The sequence below is a fragment of the Carcharhinus amblyrhynchos genome, chromosome 5 (assembly GCF_965287045.1).
Source record: "Carcharhinus amblyrhynchos chromosome 5, sCarAmb.v2.hapA, whole genome shotgun sequence".
Taxonomy (NCBI): Eukaryota; Metazoa; Chordata; class Chondrichthyes; order Carcharhiniformes; family Carcharhinidae; genus Carcharhinus; species Carcharhinus amblyrhynchos.
The window spans coordinates 55,395,669-55,416,309 of record NC_137328.1 but is presented as its reverse complement, the minus strand read 5'-3'; the positions used below and the strand labels follow the sequence as shown (position 1 = coordinate 55,416,309).

The 20,641-nt window shown below is 41.4% G+C and overlaps 1 protein-coding gene across 1 annotated transcript in view; it reads left to right on the top strand.

Annotated features, from left to right (window-relative positions):
- The window catches only part of naa35 (N-alpha-acetyltransferase 35, NatC auxiliary subunit), an 88,585-nt gene that overhangs the window by 67,120 nt on the left and 824 nt on the right, over positions 1-20,641 (top strand). Inside the window, exons 18-22 of the mRNA XM_080188825.1 lie at positions 2,997-3,133; positions 8,409-8,476; positions 11,870-12,010; positions 16,050-16,172; positions 16,486-16,566. Of these exons, the coding sequence (XP_080044951.1) occupies positions 2,997-3,133; positions 8,409-8,476; positions 11,870-12,010; positions 16,050-16,172; positions 16,486-16,566 (550 nt within the window). The remainder of the gene's footprint in view (positions 1-2,996; positions 3,134-8,408; positions 8,477-11,869; positions 12,011-16,049; positions 16,173-16,485; positions 16,567-20,641) is intronic.

Genomic DNA, 20,641 nt, shown 5'->3' with positions numbered 1-20,641 from the left:
ATAGTGCCAGAAGACTGGAGGATAGCAAATGTTGTCCCCTTGTTCAAGAAGGGGAGTAGAGACCATCCTGGGAATTATACACCAGTGAGCCTTACTTCTGTTGTGGGCAAAGTTTTGGAAAGGATTATAAGGGATAGGATTTATAATCATCTAGAGGGAAATAAATTGATTAGGGATAGTCAACACGATTTTGTGAAGGGTAGGTCGTGCCTCACAAACCTTATTGAGTTTTTTGAAAAGATGACCAAAGAGATGGATAAGGGTAAGGCAGTTGACGTGGTGTATATGGATTTTAGCAAAGCATTTGATAAGGTTCCCCATGGTAGGCTATTGCAGAAAATGCAGATGCATGGGATTGAGGGTGATTTAGCAGTTTGGATCAGGAATTGGCTAGCTGATAGAAGTCATGATGTGGGTATGCCGGCGTTGGACTGGCGTAAACACAGTAAAAAGTCTGACAACACCAGGTTTTAGTCCAACCTATTTATTTGATAATATACTCACAAGCTTTCGAGGGGACTGCCTCTTCGTCAGGTGAATGGAGAGTTCTGGCCTCAGACAGAGCATATAAAGCACAGACAGTAATCTCTAAACTGTCTGTGCTTTATATGCTCTGTCTGAGGCCAGAACTCTCCATTCACCTAACGAAGAGGCAGTCCCCTCGAAAGCTTGTGAGTATATTATCAAATAAATAGGTTGGACTAAAACCTGGTGTTGTCAGACTTTTTACTGTAGCTGATAGAAGACAGAGGGTGGTGGTTGATGGGAAATATTCAACCTGGAGTTCAGTTACAGGTGGTGTACCTCAAGGATCTGTTTTGGGGCCACTGCTGTTTGTCGTTTTTATAAAAGACCTAGATGAGGGTGTAAAAGGATGGGTTAGTAAATTTGCTGACGACACCAAAGTTGGAGGAGTTGTAGACAGTGAGGATGGATGTTACAATTTGCAGAGGGACATAGATAAGCTGCAGAGCTGGGCCGAGAGGTGGCAGATGGAGTTTAATACAGAAAAGTGTGAGGTGATTCACTTTGGTAAGAGTAACAGGAGTACAGAATATAGGGCTAATGGAAGGACTCTTAGTAGTGCTGACGAGCAAAGAGATCTCAGTGTACATGTGCATAGCTCCCTGAAAGTTGGCACCCAGGTTGATAAGGTTGTTAAGAAGGCGTATGGTGTGTTAGTTTTATTGGTAGGGGGATTGAATTTCGGAGCCGTGAGGTCATGTTACAACTGGACAAAACTCTGGTACGGCTGCACTTGGAGTATTGCGTACAGTTCTGGTCGCCGCATTATAAGAAAGACGTGGAGGCGTTGGAAAGGGTGCAGAGGAGGTTTACCAGGATGTTGCCTGGTATGGTGGGAAGGTCTTATGAGGAAAGGCTGAGGGACTTGAGGTTATTTTCATTGGAGAGAAGGTTACAAGGTGACCTGATTGAGGCACACAAGATGATCAAAGGATTGGATAGGGTGGACAGTGAGAGCCTTTTTCCTCAGATGGTGATGGCTAACACAAGGGGACATAGCTTTAAATTAAGGGGTGGTAATTATAGGATGGATGTCAGAGGTAGGCTCTTTACTCAGAGGGTAGTAAGGTCGTGGAATGCCCAGCCTGCAGCAGTTGTGGACTCGCCGACTTTAAAGGCATTCAAATGGTCAGTGGATAGGCATATGGATAACATTGGAATAGTTTAGGTTAGAGGGTCATTAGATTGGTTCCACTGGTCAGTGCAACATCAAGGGCTGAAGGGCCTGTACTGCGCTGTAATGTTCTATGTTCTAAATCAAAAGATTAACAATATACTAACCCCATATGAACATTTGTCCTGAGAAGTCACTTTATTTTTCCATCATTGTCCAGTTCAGACTTGGTCAGAAAGAGTGCGTGCTCCAGGTGTCTTAGACTGCACTATTTTACTCCCACTCTTGTATTACTCCACTCCACTCCTAGCCTATTCTTTTACAGTGCATGGTAATAAAACTGAGGGCGGAAAGAAAAGCAAAAGAAAATAAATCTTGCCTTTTTGAATTACCATAACCAATATTATAAGATATCAAGATTTAATGAAGGCATTGTTCAAATTTTTTGAGGGAAAAAACTTATATATTTTGAAAATGTTTGGAGAAGAGAGAAAGGAGAGTAATGTCACACTATCTGTATGCCAATAGTTGCCTTTAATTTTAAACTTTTGAAATATTCAAAATTGGTATGTTCATTGCAATCCCTTCTACAATCATTGATAAAACAGCACAAAGTCTATTGGAGTAGATTTTGCCTAAAACTGATAGATACATTTGAACTTTAAAGTTTTTACTTACCAAGGCAAAGTTCACTACAGATTGTGGAAAGGTTATGAAGAAATGGTAGGAATCTACAATCATTCATGAGCAAGACTCTTCACTCTTTATTTTGTTTCATGTAACAATAGACCATTTCTGCACAGTTTAGTTTGAAATAAATACCTGGGTTTTATAATTTATGGAGAATAATCTGCTGACTGACATGTCATGGACCCTGTCATAATTCCCTGAAATAACTGGTTATATACTTTCAAATTGAGCAAAATTAATAATACCATATAAAAATAAATTCCCTATCATTTCTTCATAACCTTTCCACAATCTATAGTGACCTTTGCATTGGTGAGTAAAAACATTAAAGTTCAAATATATTTTTCAGTTTTAGGCAAAACCTACTCCAATAGACTTTGTGCTGTTTTATCATATGTTCTTGTTTTATTTTTTCATCTTATTTGATTGTGCCAAGTAATAATTATACAGACCTGACAAACTAGTTTAAAATTCAAAATTATTTCAGCTCATTGAATACAATTTGTATTTTACATCAATACTGTTAACCATCCCACAGGGTGTATTCTGTGAAAATCACTTGTTGGTTTGTATGGTTCTTACAAGTACCAGAGTAACTAGAAGGTACTGTGATAGCATGCTTTATTTTATAGATTAAAGATACATGTTAATGTACACTGCTCCACAGGTATCTGTCGGAATTCCTGTATGCTTGGCTAATATCAACACTGAGCCGTGCTGACTCCTCTCAAATGGCAGAGGAGCGGATTGTAGAGGAACAACAGAAAGGGCGCAGCAGCAAAAAGACAAAAAAGAAAAAGAAAGGTAGGTACTCCTAAAAGAAACTCTGCCCTGGATTTTGCAATAGTAATGATGGCAATATTGTCTGCATTCACCATTATTAATTCGATCTTAGCTTCTATCTTAAACCACTACGGCAAACTACTTGAAATGAATTGCTGAAAAAAGAATCGTTATTTGTCGAAGCTTTTCACCTTGCAGTTACGAAGATAATCACAAGAATACAAATCCAAAGGAAGCAACAACTTTACACTGCATGACAAAGGAGAGCAGATTAGTTAGCAGGTGAACTCTGGTAGAGGCATTGCTATGGAGAATGGTCCATTTGATGGTAACTGATAGTTAACTGCCAAGCACTGTTTCAAATTTAAACTGGGCAGCTTAACTCTGGTCAAGCATTGCCCTGAGAATTGAATCAATGAATGGCCGTCACATATTTTGTTTAGCTGAAACGTTTGCGTGTGTTGGAAGTTACATGTATTAATGCAAAGGGCACTGTTCCTTGTAGACAGAAAGAACATGTAAACATGTTGCTGTGGCCATTGGCACAGTGCAATTGTATACAATCACAACTTGTAACCCCATGATCCAGCATTTGTCTCCACTCTACCATTAACATCAAGCTGGAGGATCAACCCTGGTTCAAAGAAGAGTGGAAGCGGACATGCCAGGAGCAGCACCAGGCATACTTTAAACAAAAAGCTGTCAGTCTAGGGACGCTACAACACAAGACTCCTTGCATACCAAACAGCAGAAACACCATGCAATGGACAGGGCTAAGTGATCTGACAGCCAGTGGATCAAATCTAAGCTCTGCAGTCCTGCCACATTTATTCGTGAATAGTGGTGGTCATGTAAACGGCTAACTGGAGGAGAAGGCTCAACAAATATCCCCATGCTTACTCATGTGGGAATACAGCACTTCTGTGCAAAATATAAGGCTGAAGCATTTGCAACCATCTTCAGCCTGACATGTCAACTCGATGATCCACCTCAGCCTCCTCCTGAGGTGCCTAGCATCACGAATGACAGACTTCAGCCAATTTGATTCACCCTAAATGATAGCAAGAAATAGCTGAAGTAACTGAATACTGCAAAGGCAATGGGCCCTGACAACATTCCGACAATAGTACTGAAAACTTGTGATTCAGTACCAGCTGCGCCCCTTGCCAAGCTGTTCTAATACTGCTACAATTCTGGCATTTACGTAGCAATATGGAAAATTGCCCTGGTATGTCCTGTCCATAACAAGCAGGACAAATCCAACACATCATCACCCCTATCAGCCTTCCCTCAATCATCAGTTAAGTGATGGAAAGTATCATCAACAGTTCCATAATAACCGGTTCATTGATGTTCAATTTGGGCCCCATTATAGAGGTTTTAGCATGGAAACAGGCCCTCTGGCCCAACTTGTCCATGCCACCCTTTTTTATTAAACCCCGAAACTAGTACCAATTGCCTTCATTTGGCCCATATTCCTCTATAGCCATTTTACCCATGTAATTGTCTAAGTATTTTTTAAAAGACAAAACTGTACCTGCCTCTACTACTATCTCTGGCAGCTTGTTCCAGACACTCACCACCCTCTGTGTGACAAAATTGTCCCTCTGGACCCTTTTATATCTCTCCCCTCTTGATCTTAAACCTATGCCCTCTGGTTTTAGACTCTCCGACCTTTGGGAAAAGATATTGACTATCTAGCTGATCTATGCCCCTCGTTATTTTATAGACCTCTATAAGATCATCTCTCAGCCTTCTATGTTCCAGAGAAAGGAGTCCCAGTCTATCCAGCCTCTCCTTATAACTCAAACTATCAAGTCCTGATAGTGTCCTAATAAATCTGTTCTGCACTCTTTCTAGTTTAATAATATCCTTTCTGTAATAGGGTGACTAGAACTGTACACACTATTCTAAGTGTGGCCTTACCAATGTCTTGTACAACTTCAACAACACATCCCAACTCCTGTATTCAGTGTGATGACCAATGAAACCAAACATGCTGAATGCCTTCCTCATCAGTCTGTTCACCTGTGACTCCACTTTCAAGGAGCAATGAACCTGTACCCCTAGATCTCTTTGTTCTGTATCTCTCCCCTACGCTGTACCATTAATTGAGTAAGTCCTGCCCTGGTTCAGTCTACCAAAATGCATCACCTAGCATTTATCTAAATTAAACTCCATCTGGCATTTGTCAGCCCACTGGCCCAATTGATCAAGATCCTGTTGCAATCCTAGATAATTTTCTTCACTGTCTACTATGCCACCAATCTTAGTGCCATCTGCAAACTTACTAACCATGCTTCCTATATTCTCATCCAAATCATTAATATAAATGACCAATGACAGTGGACCCAGCACTGATCCCTGAGGCACATCGCTGGTCACAGGTCTCCAGTTTGAAAAACAACCCTCTAAAATCACCCTCTATCTTCTGTCATCAAGCCAATTTTGTATCCGTTTAGCTACCTCACTCTGGTAGAGATTTAACTTTATGAAACAACCTACCATGCAATATCTTGTCAAAGGCCTTGCTAAAGTCCATGTAGACAACATCAACTGCACTGCCCTCATCTACCTTCTTGGTTATCCCTTCAAAAAATTCAATCAAATTTGTGAGACATGATTTTCCACTCTCAAAGCCATGCTGACTTCCCTAATCAGTCCTTGCATCTCGAAATGCTGTAGATCCTGTCTGTCAAAATATTTCCAACAACTTACCCACCACAGGTGTGAAACTCCAGGCTTTTCCCTGCAACCCTTTCTGAACAAAGGCACAACATTTGCTAATGTCCAATCTTCAGGCATCTCACCTGTGACAGTAATGATTCAAATATCTCTGCTAGGGGACCTGCAATTTCCCCCCTAGCCTCCCACAATGTCCTGAGATACTCTTCATCAGGTCCCAGGGATTTATCTACCTTGATGCGCTTTAAGACTTCCAGCACCATCTCCTCTATTATATGTACACTCCTCAAGACATCACTATTTATTCCCCCAAGTTCCCTAACATTCATGCTTTTCTGAACAGTAAATACTGATGAGAAATATTCATTTAGGATCTCACGTATCTCTTGTGGATCCGCACATAGATGACCAGGGCCACTGTTCCTGACCTCCTAACAGCCTTGGTTCAAACATGGACAAAAGAACTGAATTCAAGAGGTGAGATTTGAATGACTGCCCTTGACATCAAGGCCAAATGTGGCATCAAGAATCTGGAGCAAAACTGAAGTCAATGGGAATAAGATGGAAAACTCTCCACAGGCTAATGTAATTTCTAGCACAAAGGAAAATAGTTTTGTCGAAGGTTAATCATCTCAATCTTGGGACATCACTGCAGAACTTCATCAGTCTAGTGTTCTAGGCTAAACCATTTTCAGCTGTTTTATCAATGATCTTCCCTCCATTGTACGGTCAGAAGTGGGAATGTTTGCTGATGATTGCACAATGTTCAACATGATTCATAGACTGATGCAGTCTGTACCTACGTGTAACAAGACCTGGACAACATTCGGGTTTGAGCTGATAAACGGCCAGCAACATTCACATCTCACAAATGCCAGACAATGACATTATCTGTCAAAACAGAATCTAATCATCTCCCCTTGACATTCACTTGCATTACCATCACTGAATCTTCCACTACCAATATCCTGGGGATTGCCATTGACCAGTAACTGAACTGGACCAGCCATATAAATATTGTGGCTACAAGAATACATTAGAGGCTTTGAATTCTCCAGAGAATAGCTAACGTCCTAATTCCCTAAAGCCTGTCCACCATTTATAAGGCGCAAGTCAAAGTGCAATGGAATGTTCTCCACTTACCTGGATGAGTGCAGCTCCAACAACGCTCAAGAAGCTCAGCACAATTCGGGACAAAGCAGCATGCTTGGTTCACACCCTATTCACCACCATCAGCAGCTGCTTGCCCCACCTTGCACCTGTGTACCTTGGTGCATAGTGGCAGCAAGGTATACTATTCACAAAATGCACTGCAGCAACTCACCAAGATTCCTTCGACAGCACTTCCAAACCTATGACCTCCAGCACATCGAAGGGCAAGGCAGCAGATGCATGGGAACGTGACCACCTGCAAGCTTCCTTCAAACTACACACCACGCTGACTCGGAACTATATCGCTGTTCCTTCACTGTCATTGGGTCGAAATCCTGGAACTCCCTTCCTAACCGCATTGTGTGTCCACAATACATGGACAGCAATCGTTCAAGAAGACAACATACCACTTCCTCAAGGGCAATTAGGGATTGTCAATAAATGCTGGTCTCACCAGTGATACCAACATCCCGTGAAGAAATACAAAATACATGCAGCTTTTCTTCATTGAATGCAAAATCCAGTTCTCTCCCTCTGCAATTGTGCCTCACAATTGGAATGGTACATCAATGGTTTAATGCCATTGTAAGCTGGTCCTTAACAGTAGTATCTTTTGTCTATTGGGAGTCCTACCCCTTTCTAATAGCATTGTGGATGTGCCCACACCAGATGGACTGCAGCAGTTCAAGAAGGTGGCTCAGTGCCATTTTTTTCAAAGGACGTTAGGAATGGGTAATAAATGCTGGCCTTGCCCATGAATCAACAAAAGCAAACACAGAAACCAATGCCATTTCAGGATAAAATTTTAAAGGTACTTGCTGAAAAGGTGTTAAAGTGAATTCAAAAGCATAAGCATATTCTTATGTGCAGAGGAGGTTCACTAGGCTGATACCGGAGATGAGCGGGTTGGACTATGAAGAGAGACTGAATAGACTGGGTTTGTACTCGGAGTTTAGAAGGATGAGGGGGGATCCTATAGAGACGTATAAGATAATGAAGGGGATGGATAGGGTAGAGGTAGAGAGATTCTTCCCGCTCAGAAAGGACAGCAGGACTAGATGGCACAGCCTCAAGATAGGAGCGGGGGGAGGGGGGGGGGCAGTTTAGAATGGAGTTGAGGAGGAACTTCTTCACTCAAAGGGTGGTGAATCTGGAATTCTCTGCCCGTTGAAGTGGTAGAGGCTGCCTCGCTAAATTTATTTAAGACACAGGTAGATAGGTTTTTGGTAGGCAAGGGAATTAAGGGTTATGGGGAGAAAGCGGGAAAGTGGAACTGAGCCACTTCAGATCAGCCATGATCTTATTGAATGGCGGGGCAGGCTCAAAGGGCTAGATGGCCTACTCCTGCTCCTATTTCTTATGTTCTTATGTATAATTTTAAGGCTTTTTTTAAATGTTATAGAATTGAATCATTTTTCTAACCTGGGGGTGGGGGGAAATTACTTTCTTTCTCTTACAGTTCGACCTCTGAGCAAAGAGATCACCTTGAGCCAGGCTTATCATAATATGTGTGCTGGAATGTATAAGGTAAGGATGTTTTTGCTTTTAAAAATGTTGTTAACTTAGAGTAGAGCAGTCACTTGCTGTGTGAAGGCAGAGAAGCTATGAGTTTTACAATGCGACAGAGCAAGAAGAATCTCTCAGCTAGAGATAGGAAAGGAGATAATGGATAACCTTGCAACCATAAAGAGAAGAAAATATTTCCCCAACGCATTCCTGCCCGCTACCATATCTTCCATAACACCCCTCCCCCCCACCCAAAAACATTATTTCACAGGACAATCCAATATGCAAATATGATCTGTTCCCGGCCTCTACAATTGAGTTCCTTGGGCTGAATCAGAGTTCGGCAACCTTTTTACCTGAAAAGAGATTTTATTAAAAAGATTGCTTAAAATAAAAAACTATTGGGAACTGCAAGATTTAAAAAAAATGGAATGAAGCATAAGCATACCTTAAAGGGGAGAAAATGTTTATTAAGAGTTTAAGGAACATTATGAATTTACCTGATGCTGAAAAATCATTTGCTTTAACTTCTCCCTGATGCTTGTATGAATGACTCCAGTTACTGCTGAATTTCATATAGTTTCAATCTCATATATAGGTTGGGCGAAAATCTGGTTTCTACATCCCAGGAATAGGTAAAAATAACTGTTGTTTCAAAGTTGTATCTTGATGCAACACAAATCTTAAATTTCCCTTCAGCTTTATCAGTTTTTTTCCCTGGAGAATCGTAATGGCACATTTCCTTAGGAAATGGCTATAAATATGTATCAGTTCTTAGATTAATGAATACAATCATGACATGAACCATAGAAAGTCTTCCTTTAGGTGCTGGGTGGGTAGAATACCTATAGTGAAAGAGGAATGAATTCTCAAAAATGCTGCTCGATTTCTGTTTCAAAACCCAAGTGTAAAATAGCCCTATAGGAGCAGAAATGTTGATACTAAATGTTCTTGCGTTTTTATACATCGGTTATGTAAATGCCATTAAAAAGGAGCCACACAAAAGATGTTATAGAACAGCATTCAGCTCCAGAGCCGCGGGCTGTCACTCCCCATGCTGGTCATTGGAATGTGAAAGTGACGCGGGCACAACATTTAGTTAACAACGTGAGAGTGCAAGAGGAGCAGCGAGGCCATTAACAGAGCGAGAGAGGAGCAACGAGGCCATTAACGGAGAGGGAGAGGAGCGGCAATGCCAGTAACGCAGAGAGAGAAGCAGCGAGGCCATTAACAGAGAGAGAGAGGCAGCAAGGCTATTAACAGCGAGAGGAGAGTGGGGTCATTAATAATGAGAGAGTATGAGAGGGACAGTGAGGACATTCAGTGCAGGACAAGCAACAGGACCAGGGAGGAGGAAGACCCAATGCCGATAATGTCTCCTACGAGGCTCTAGAATCTGTGGTGCTGCTCTCACAAGAGCTATGGGTCCAACCTCCCTCTCATCTGCAGCTGGTCCCGTCCACATGCAGCAGCACATTGGCATTTCTACTACAGCTCTATTGCGATCAGGAACAAAGTCAACTCAGTAGGTTCCATGATTCTCTAGAATCATGCATTGAAACAAGGAAAATATCATAGTTATGAAGATTCCTGACAGAGCCCTGACCCTAATCCCTCAATGCCTCTGGGACTTCCACCCAAGCGCTCCCCACTTAGTGAGTGCCTCTCTGTTATCCCTTACCCGATCCCCTCTGACACTATAGTTACGTCCCCACATTGGCCCCTCTCAACTATACCAGAATGAAGCGCGTGCATCTGTATCCTGACAGGGCATCTCAAAGATGGGCCCATCGTGTCACTGATGGGGTGAGTGGTAAGAACTGCAGAGTCAAGAAAATTTGACTTAGTCACTATAAATCAAAGGCCCTGATAATGTGCACTCTGTCCTTGCATTGAGATTCTCGTCAGTGCAGTTTGTGTTGTGTTGAAGCTTGTCTGAGCTTTTCATTTCAATGCTTGGAGCCGAGAGTTCCAAAGAGATAAGGGCTTTGCTCCCATCAGTGGCACTGATGTTTAGCTCTGGAGATTTAATCAACAAAATTGCCTAAGCAAGGAATGGTGAGGTTATTGTTCTGCCAGTTGGCATCCTTAGGAAGCCAGGAGTTCAATGGAATACTCTCCACTTGCTGGATCAGTGCAGCTCCAACAACACTCGAGAAGCTTGACACCATCCAGGACAAAATAGCCCACTTGATTGCCATCTCTTCTACAAATATTCAATCACTCCACCAATGATAAATAGTGGCAGCTGTGTCTACCCTGTACAAGATGCACTACAGGAACTCACCAAGGTTCCTTAGGCCAACACTTGCAAACACTTGCAAACCCACAACCACTGCCATCTAAAAGGACAAGAGCAGCAGGTACCTGGGAATATCATCACTTGGGGTTCCCTTCAAGTCACTCACTATCCTGATTTGGGAATATATCACTGCTCTTTCACTGTCATTGGATTAAAATCCTGGAATACCCTCCAGGATTGTGGGTATACCTACACTCTAGGGGTTGCAGCAGTTCAAGAAGACAGCTCAACATTACCTTCTTAAGGGTAACTAGGGATGGGCAATAAATACTGGTCAAGTTCATGACACCCACATCCCATAAATGATTTATTTTTGAATTAGCATTTGAAGCACATTTCAAGAGGACACCCTCATTCTGTGAGGTCACAAAGGCTGCAGAGTTGAACTGCCTTCCATCAGCCAGAGTCATGCACTCTTTGAAAGGTAGACCTGGGTTTGGTCAGTGAGCATTTGGAAGCAAAACTTGTTTATCTGCAAGTGATTTGCCAGAGGTGCCACATGTAACTGATGAAAGGGTGAAGGATGGATCCCAGAGGTAACAATGCAATTCAGGAAGATAGCTGGAGATGCTTTGTCTCCAAATGGCTGTGGTAAAAGTTAGATAAACCTGAGTTAGGGCATGTCCATTGAGCTGAACAATGGAGAAGAACAAGTGAGATAATTTGAAATATATAGGTAACATGACCACTCATTTGAAGTTTTCATGTAAATAATGTACAGAGTCAATCTGTAATGCACTGGTAAGAACTGCAGAGTCAAGAAAATTTGACTTAGTCACTATAAATCAAAGGCCCTGATAATGTGCACTCTGTCTTACACCCTACTGCTCTAAATAATTCTACCCTCCTGTTTACTGAGCAATACCAGTGGAAATCTAATATACAAAAACATTTATTACATTTTGTACAAATGTAATTTGATTCTTTGCTTTCCAGAATGTATAAAAACCTGGTTCTGCAAAAAAAAATTGTATTTAATGCAAATATAATTTGACTCATTGCTTTCCTGCAATCTTAAAAGGGTGGTTATGCTCATTCAGAATTTTAATAATTGCTTTCTGTCAAATTATACTCACTTAAAATATATTTTTCCCTGTTCTTGTGTGGTACAGACTATGATAGCTTTTGATATGGATGGCAAGGTGAGAAAGCCAAAATTTGAATTGGATAGTGAACAGGTTCGATATGAGCATAGATTTGCTCCATTCAATAGTGTTCTCACTCCACCGCCAGTCCATTACCTACAATTTAAGGTGAGTAGGACAAGTACTTCACTGCTAAAGTATTTCATAATTAATTAGCCTTTTGATTATGAAGATAATGCTACATGAGCAATGTTTTTATTTGGTGATCATCATCCAGAACTCTTTGATCTTTTTGCTCTCTTGCCACCAGCCCAAACTTGATTCACTCTTAAATAGGTCTGCAGTTTTCCTCTCTGCTTCCTTTAGCATCCTCTGAAGAGCTAATGGTGGCTCATTACAAGCTGCAACCCCAATTTTCCCATCTGATTCTGTGAACTTCCTAGTGACTAGTGTGTCAACAGGCAGCCAATCTCCTTTACAGCCAACTCACTTTTCTCATTGCTGACACTGTGAACTCAGCCAGCAGATATACTCTCAATACCTCTCTACCCAAGTCCCTCCAGAATTTCTGTTTACTTGCAAACAAAACCTTGCCATCCAGTGCTTATTAGGAATGATTGCACCACCTCATGGTCTTAACAGAAACTTGGTTATGAGTTGATGACACCTTCCCCTTAATTAAACCCTCCTGACCTGCCTATATCTTTAACCATTTGCCAAGTGGAGAATGTTGCTATGACGATGTGGTGCTTATCACCAGAGCATACCTTGTTCCTCACTCTTCTGGCACTTTAGTCTTCATTTGAGCATCTCATTTTTTTCCAACCTCTCGCCTCACATTTAAAATCATTGTTCTCCACTGCCCCCCCAAGTACCATAAAATGTTCTCGTTGAAATATCTTCACAACTCTCCTCCCTTGGTCACAGCTTTTCATCTTTGATGATTTTAACCTGAATGTCAACTCATCATGCTTTTTTTCCTCTGAGTTCACTGCGTCCTCAACTTACCTAAAGCACTCCTCCACTTAATCTCCCCACCCTTTATTTTGCATCTCATCTGATCTTGCTACTACTATCATTCACTTCCTTGTACCAACCACTTCCTTATATCACTTTCCACACACATCCTGTTATCACACCCCAAACCTATCTCCTCCTATATCTGTTCCTGGAAAGAGTTCTCCCAAATTCACTTCAGACTGCATTTTCAAAATCCCAAGAACCTAGCCTTTGGACCTCTGTTCATCACAATGTTTGTTGCTATTGGTTTAATTACCTCCACCTTTGATGCATTATTACACTCTCAATATGAATGCTCCCCTTATCTCTGCTGCCTTAAATCTGAGGAACTCAGACTTGAAAAGGTACAACAGATGGTTTAGCTTTTAATTACCATAACTGACTGGACCATAAAGCACTGGGTCTGATTCTCATCTGCTGAAACTCTTCACTTTCCAGTATTGTCCTGGAATGCAAAGATAACTCCTGGTTCTGTCCTTTACTGCAAACCATCTTAAACGCCTCTCCCCTATCTCCCCCACTCTTACCTCCTAACTATAAGTACAAAAAATTCTTTGCCAGTAAGATTGAGACTTGCTGCCTCTGTCGTTTCAGTCTCTTCCATTAGCCCACTTGGCCAGACTTCTTCTAATGCTAACCCCTTGCTTTGGCCCTGAACTCTCATCTTTCTCGTGTTTTTCTGCTATTTCCCCTTCTGCTGTCTCTAAGTTCATCTTGTCCATCAGTAAACTGCTGACCACCCAACTTCCCTCAAGGTTCAGAAATGAGCTTGGTAGTGTTAACAGTTCTTTCTTTCTAATTGGTGTCCCTCTCTCCTTTAAAGCTACCATTATTATCCTTCTCAATCAGCCCTTGAGCCCACCATCCTTACAAGCTACTGCTCAATCCCCAACTTCCCTTTCTTCTCAAGTCCTTGAACATTTTCATCCTTTCTAAATCCATGTCCAACTTTTCCAGCACTCCATGTTTGACATGGGCAGAACCTGAATTGGCAAAATTCAAAGTACAAAAATTACCAAAGTTAAGGTACTACAAAGAGAAACTTTCCCTCTCTGTTCTTATTGACCTGTCTGCAGCCTTTGACCACACAGTCTTCCTCCATTGTTTTCCAACCAGATGGGACTGCATTCAGCTGGTTCCATTTTCATTAATAATCGTAGCCAATGAATCATCTTCCTGATCCCACAGTGTTACCTCAGGTGTTCTCCAAAGATCTATCCTACTTCTCATCTACGTGCTGGCCCCAGGAGATATCATAAGATATGGGATGATAATAATGTTTTTTCTCTTTTAATTCACAGGTTTTAAGTCGGTCCGCCTTGTTGTCCAACGAGGGGCATACACGTGATGGGTCGTACTTGGGGCTGCTCTTGAATGTTCGAGATTGGCCTAGTGCTTCACGTCGTTAGTGTGTGCTCAAACTGGACCAGATGCTGGGCAACATGACAGCTCAGTGACTATCACTGTGCAGACACATGGATTTGGGCCAGTGTCTGTGGGAGTTTGTGCATTCTCCCCGTGCTTGCGTGGGTTTTCTCCGGGTGCTCCGGTTTCCTCCCACACCCCAAAGATGTGCTATTAGGCTGATTGGAAGAAATAAATTGTCCCTAAATTAGTTTCCCTCAATGTGGATTGCCATAAAAACAATAGATAGGGGTCATGGGTGGACGGGGGACTGGTAATATTAAAATGGTGGCGCGGGCTCGTTGGGCCGAAGGGTCTGTTTCCCGGGCTGTTTTTGTTCTTTGTCCTTTGAAAGCACCATCCAATACTGGAGGAGCAGAAGTTTCCTCTTTTTTAAATATTTAGAAACTGAAGCCATTGTCTTTGCTACAAAAGAGCTATGATGAAAGATTATTGGTCTGAAATGCTACTCTGTACCACTCCAGAGACACTGCCTGACTTGCTGATTATTTCCACCTTTTTCCTTTACGTTATCCATTGTCCATGGCCCCCATTCCCAACTCAATTCCCCAACTACTGACTCCATCTTTCTCCCTGGCAATGGTCTGAAACTAAAGCAGACTGCTTGCACTCTTAATGTAATTTTTGACCGTAGATGGATTTCCAGTCACAGATCTGGACCATCACTAAGACAATTTCCACATTACATGACATCACCCCACCTCAGTTCATCTGCTGCTATAACTCTCATTGATGCCTTTGGTGCCTCTAGACTTGACTATTCCACTGAACTCCTGCCTAATCTCTCACATCCTGCCTTCTGTAAACTTGAAGTCTTCCAAACCTCTTCCAGTTTCCTTATTCACAACAAATCCCATTCAAACATCACCCTGGTGCTCACTGAACTACATTGATTCCTTCCTGCCTTGATTTTAATATTCCCAACTTTATTTTCAAATCCTTCCATGGCCTCGTCCCTCCCTATCTCTGTAATCTTCCACAACAAAGTAAAAAGTCTGACAACACCAGCTTCCACAACCCCAGAATCGCTCTCTTTCTAACCTATCTTCCACACTTACTTCTTGCTCACCCTACCTTCTGACTTAAAATAAAAACAGAAAATGCTGGAAATTCAGAGAATGGCGGGCAGCATCCGTGGAGGGAAACACAGTTGACATTTGAAGTTGTTGAACTACCATCTAATTCACTGTTAACAACATCACAAAACAACTTGCAATGCTCTAAATGTCTTGCTTCAAGTGCACAATTGGTGTAACCATCACACTTGGTTCATTTCTCATTATAGCCCCCACCACATTTAAGCACATGTTGAAACTCATTGTGTGCAATGCCACAGATTTTTTGCTTTTATTTATAAAATAATGTTTAACAGTTGGATGTGCTGAAGAGAAATTTGCCTCTGTGTGAATTGCCAAATTGATTACTAAAAGGTAAAATGGTTCTTACAAGCAATTTTAATTTGAAGAAAGCATTTTGAAAAATCCTGCTTCAAAGTTGACTACTTTGTGTAAAATGAAAAGTTCAATTGTTGGAAATTAGTCATAAAAACAAAGAAATGCAAAAAATGCACAGCAGATTTATCCGCATCAGAAAAGACGTTGGTTTACTTTATAAAGGATGGAGGGTTTTCTAAACTTGAACCTGTTTTTTGTTTGTTTGATGAATCTCCTCCCTACATTTGATATTTTCTGTTATTAAAGTTGTCTATTAACAAAAAAATTAATATTCATGCTGAAGTATTTTTAATTTTGTTGTCAAATAGGAAATGTCCGACCTCAACAAGTACACTCCCCCTCCTCAATCTTCTGACCTTTACATAGCTGCTAGCAAGCACTTCCAACAGGCTAAGATGATACTGGAAAACATCCCAAATCCAGACAATGAGGTATTGCACTTTACCTAGAATATATTTACAGTACAAAGTTTTGTCTGATAGGGTATTTTTACATTCTCAAATGTAATTCCCCTTGCTCCTGTTTGAGTAGCTTACTCTAGTTTTATCTGTGAGCATTGAGTATTTTCATAGGATGGCATTATAAGCAAAGGCCAAATATTTACTGTCTTGTAGAATCTGTTTTTTAATGTGCACTAATGCTCTGTATACGACATGCCCCTTTTATTGGGTCGTGCGGGCTAGTTATTCCTCTTTCTATCCTGCATGTGACTTTTTCCCCTATGACGTGAAATTTGTTTTTCAGGTTAATAGAATTTTGAAAGTTGCAAAACCTAATATTGTGGTGATGAAGCTGCTTGCAGGAGGCCACAAGAAAGAGTCTAAGGTGAGTATTAGACCTTGAGAAATATCAGCATGTTTACCTCCTATATTTGCAGGAAGCAACATTATTCTGTAAACTTCTGAAAACTTCTCATTTTCAAACAGCATTATCATCCAAGCAAGTCTAGGTTTGATCCCTGGTCTATGCTGAGTTGCCTAATATAAGTAGGGACAAAAGTAGAAGTATTAATAATTCACCAGAGTACCCTTGAGCTAGGGAGAGATCAGTTAAGCCCTGCTCCTTATCGTTGAATAAATTCTGCTGGAAGTTGCATATATGCATAGTATTGGTCTCCTCTTGATGCACCTTAAGTTGGAAAGCTTTCCAATATATAAGTCTAGATTTTCTGATGGGGCGGGGTTCCAGATCCATGCCAGACAATGTTTAACAGAGTTGATTACCAAGGTGCAAGCCATCATCTCACAAGATGGAAGGTTATCAAAACCAAAGTTACTTGTTTGGCTACACCCTATCAGACAATAATCAGATAAGGCGGAAAATTCTGGAAGTGACCCTCCGTTCCTAAGCAGGTTTACATTACATAATGAGCTCTAGTTTTTGCCATTTGCTCCATTTTCTTGCGTTATCCATATAATGCCTGGTTTAAAGATTGCTGAACTTTGAAGAAGGCAGATGCAGTGACAGGCATGGTCTCTGATAGAAAACAGCTGGAGGCTAGGCCCCTGCTGAGTCTGATTCCAATGACAAGCCTCTGGAATCAGCTTTGGAGCTGCAAACACAGGCAGGGGAACAGCAGGCAGGGTTATCAGAAGCTGTCACCAAATTAGAACAAAGGATGATGGACTCTGTCCACATTCTGTCTGATGTCATGGCTTTGACATGGAGGACACTGGGGTCACCAATGGAAGTGTGACTGCCATGAAGACCCTGGCCCAACAGAATGCTCAGTTTCTGCCAGATATGTTCTCAGATTTGCACATCACCATTGTAGCCATGAGCAGAAACCGTCAGTGGCTAGGTACGAGAGGGACTAGGTACCTCAATATCCTTCCAGGTTTCCCTTCTCCTCTAGTCAGAAAGGAGCCCCTGCATATCCAAAGGATGGAGGAATATCAGGTGGACATTCTGGGGGCATCCGCTGCTCCAAATCTCTCTGCTTTGACCCCATCCACTGCCAACAGATCAGACCACAAGGATGCACGTGACCCAGAGCACAAGACCTTGAGCAGGGCAGTCTCCCTCAGGCTTCGAGCCTCCAGAGGATGCATGCCAAGGGCATCTCAGACAAGAGCAGAGCAGTCAGCAGGCTACCTTCCTCTCTGTTATTGCTGTTGGAATACATCTAGTCATATCAGTAGGATTAGGAAAATTAAGTTGAACTGAGACCACAATGGTGACATAGGTGTTCACTCACTGTATATACTTTGCTCATGTGTAAATACATTTTGCTGCTCTGATCTGAGGTCATTCCTTCAAATATCTCCCATCATGTCCCACAGGTGTGTACGGTGTTTTGCTCAATCTCAGCTGCATCAGTTGCCTTTAAGTCAATAGAAGCAACATGAACAAAGCCATTTGCTCTATCAAAATGGTGGTTGGACAATGTATATGTAAGACTTGCATGAGATGATCACATAATATAGCCAACTTTTAATTATTCTGATGCTGCTGCACTGAATTCTGTTATCCCTGGATGTTGGGGAGGCAGTGGCCTTGTGGTATTATCTATTGCTCGACTATTAACCCAGAAGCTCAGCCTATGTTCTGGGAATTGGGTATAAATCATGGAATTTGAATTCAGTAGAAAATATCTGGAATTAAGAATCTACTGAATACCATTGTTGATTATCAGAAAAACCCATCCGGTTCACTGATGTCCTTTAGGGAAGGAAATCAGCCACCCTTACCTGATCTGGCCTACATGTGACTGCAGAGCCACAAAAATGTGGTTGACTCTCAACTAGGCATGGACAATAAATGCTGGCCAGCCAGTATAGGCCCATACCCCACAAGTGAATAAAAATAAATGAAAGGTTTTAAAAGTCTTGGAGTCATTCCAAACAAGTTCACTTTTCAATGGCTACCACATAATTACTACCAGGTTTGAGTGTGTATTATAGTTAAATAATCATCGGGGTCCATAATCTTACATACCGGGCTGCAACCTTAACTTATGACTGCATTTATGGCTAAACAGTACCCCATAATGCAGAGGAATGGATCTAATTTGCATAGGTGACTCTTGAAATATTTGCTACACAGCCATAACTGTGCAATGTTATAGGTGTGAGACTAGCCTTTTGATGCAAGTCTATTCTGTGTGAAGATGTCAGTTTGCACCTGAAAGTCTGCTGGCTTTTGTTGACATAAACCCTGTGCTAATTCTCATTAGGGTAATCAGCATGGTTATCTGATCACGTCAGTGTCATCCATGTCTTAGGTTTCCTCATACATATCTCAGTCTGGTAGAGTGAAAATGTGGAGGACTGACAGTGGGATCTTCAGTGCTCAGTTCCATATTCCCTGTTTTGTGTGATGTACATTAATAATGATTTGGATGTAAATTTAGGGGGAGTGATCAAGAAGTTTGCAAACAACACAAACATTGCGCAGTTGATGGTGAAGAGAATTGCTGTGAACTGCTGGAAGGTATCACTGGCTGGTCAGGTGGCTGAGGAGTAGCAAAGTGAATATGACTTTCAAGTGTGAGTAGGACAGGTTGATCAGATGGTTAAAAAGGCATATGGAAGTAGTTCATTTATTAGCTGGGGCATAGAATAGCAGGGCAGTTATGCTGGAATTATGGAGAGCATCAGTTAGGCCACAGTTGTGTACTGTGCACTGTTCTGGTTAACTCATAGCAGAAAGGATGTAATTGCATGAGAGAGGATACAATGAAAATTTGCTGGTAGGAGCAGAGGCAGTTCAATAAATTAGGAAGCCATGTCAGATTGAATTTCTGTCATCGTCCCACCACCAATATTTCAGACAGTCCGCTTTGAGACAGGAAAGACTTGCAGACAACTGATTTGTATAATAATATAACCCCATTTGCACACCAATTTATAGGGCTGCTGGCATTTTACCAGCAATGGGACAGCCCCTAATAACATGGGGAGACTGCATAACTGTGGCAGGCCTGGTGTCCTGTGGAGCAGAGAGGAATAGGCAGGGAAGGCATTTCTTGCAGCCCTAACTATCCCCTGGGGGATGATTCCCTTCCAATCACTGTGTCCTACCTCCTTAAGCCAGTCTGTATTTTTTTTTTCTTAGCTGAGGGCATTTTGAGACATCCTTCCTCCCAAGGGTAAATGTTTTGTTTTTGCCATTTGAAGTTGATAGTTCTATTAATAAATAATTTTCTAAAATTCTATGAAATATTCAGTGTATTAAATATATCAAATTTTATTCATGGATCATGGTTAGTGAACAAGCCTGATTTAAATCAGATAGCCCAGAGATGATGGGAGTGGGGCAAAGGTGGCATTCATGCAGACCACTCATTAGTCTAGGTTGCCCATCGCTGCTATATATTGATGTCTGCTGGAATTGTGTGTGGATACAGTACTTTCCAACATTGAAATCATTGTGAAGGATCACACAGGAAAGGGGGCAACCTTGCTGAAAGCCTGGACAGTTCCATAACCTAGCAAAGATCCAAAACCTAGAAGCTGAGAAAAATGTGTATTTATCTTTGTATCAAATATACAAATACTTAAATCTTCTCGGATCTGCTGCTAAAGCCTGAGATATCAAACTATTCATACGCCAATGTAATTATGTGAAGGAGCTATTGGAGCCAAATATTTGTTCTAAAATTTATACTTGTAATTGGCATTTTTAAAATGTGTATGTGTAATAGAGGAGGTAAATATCTCAACTACTCACCCATAACTCTGTACCTCACACAGCAGCAATGAGTGCTTAAAAATCTGTCTGTTGGCTCCTCTTCCAAGAAAATATTTTGATTTAATTGTAAATATTCCTACTTTGGCATAACTTTTCTGCTGCTTTATTTTGTATCTACAAAAATGCATGTTTATAATCAAACTTTAAGATTCCAAATTATTTAAATAGGATGCCTGTACTTAACAGCCTTGCATTTTTGGATGCAGAT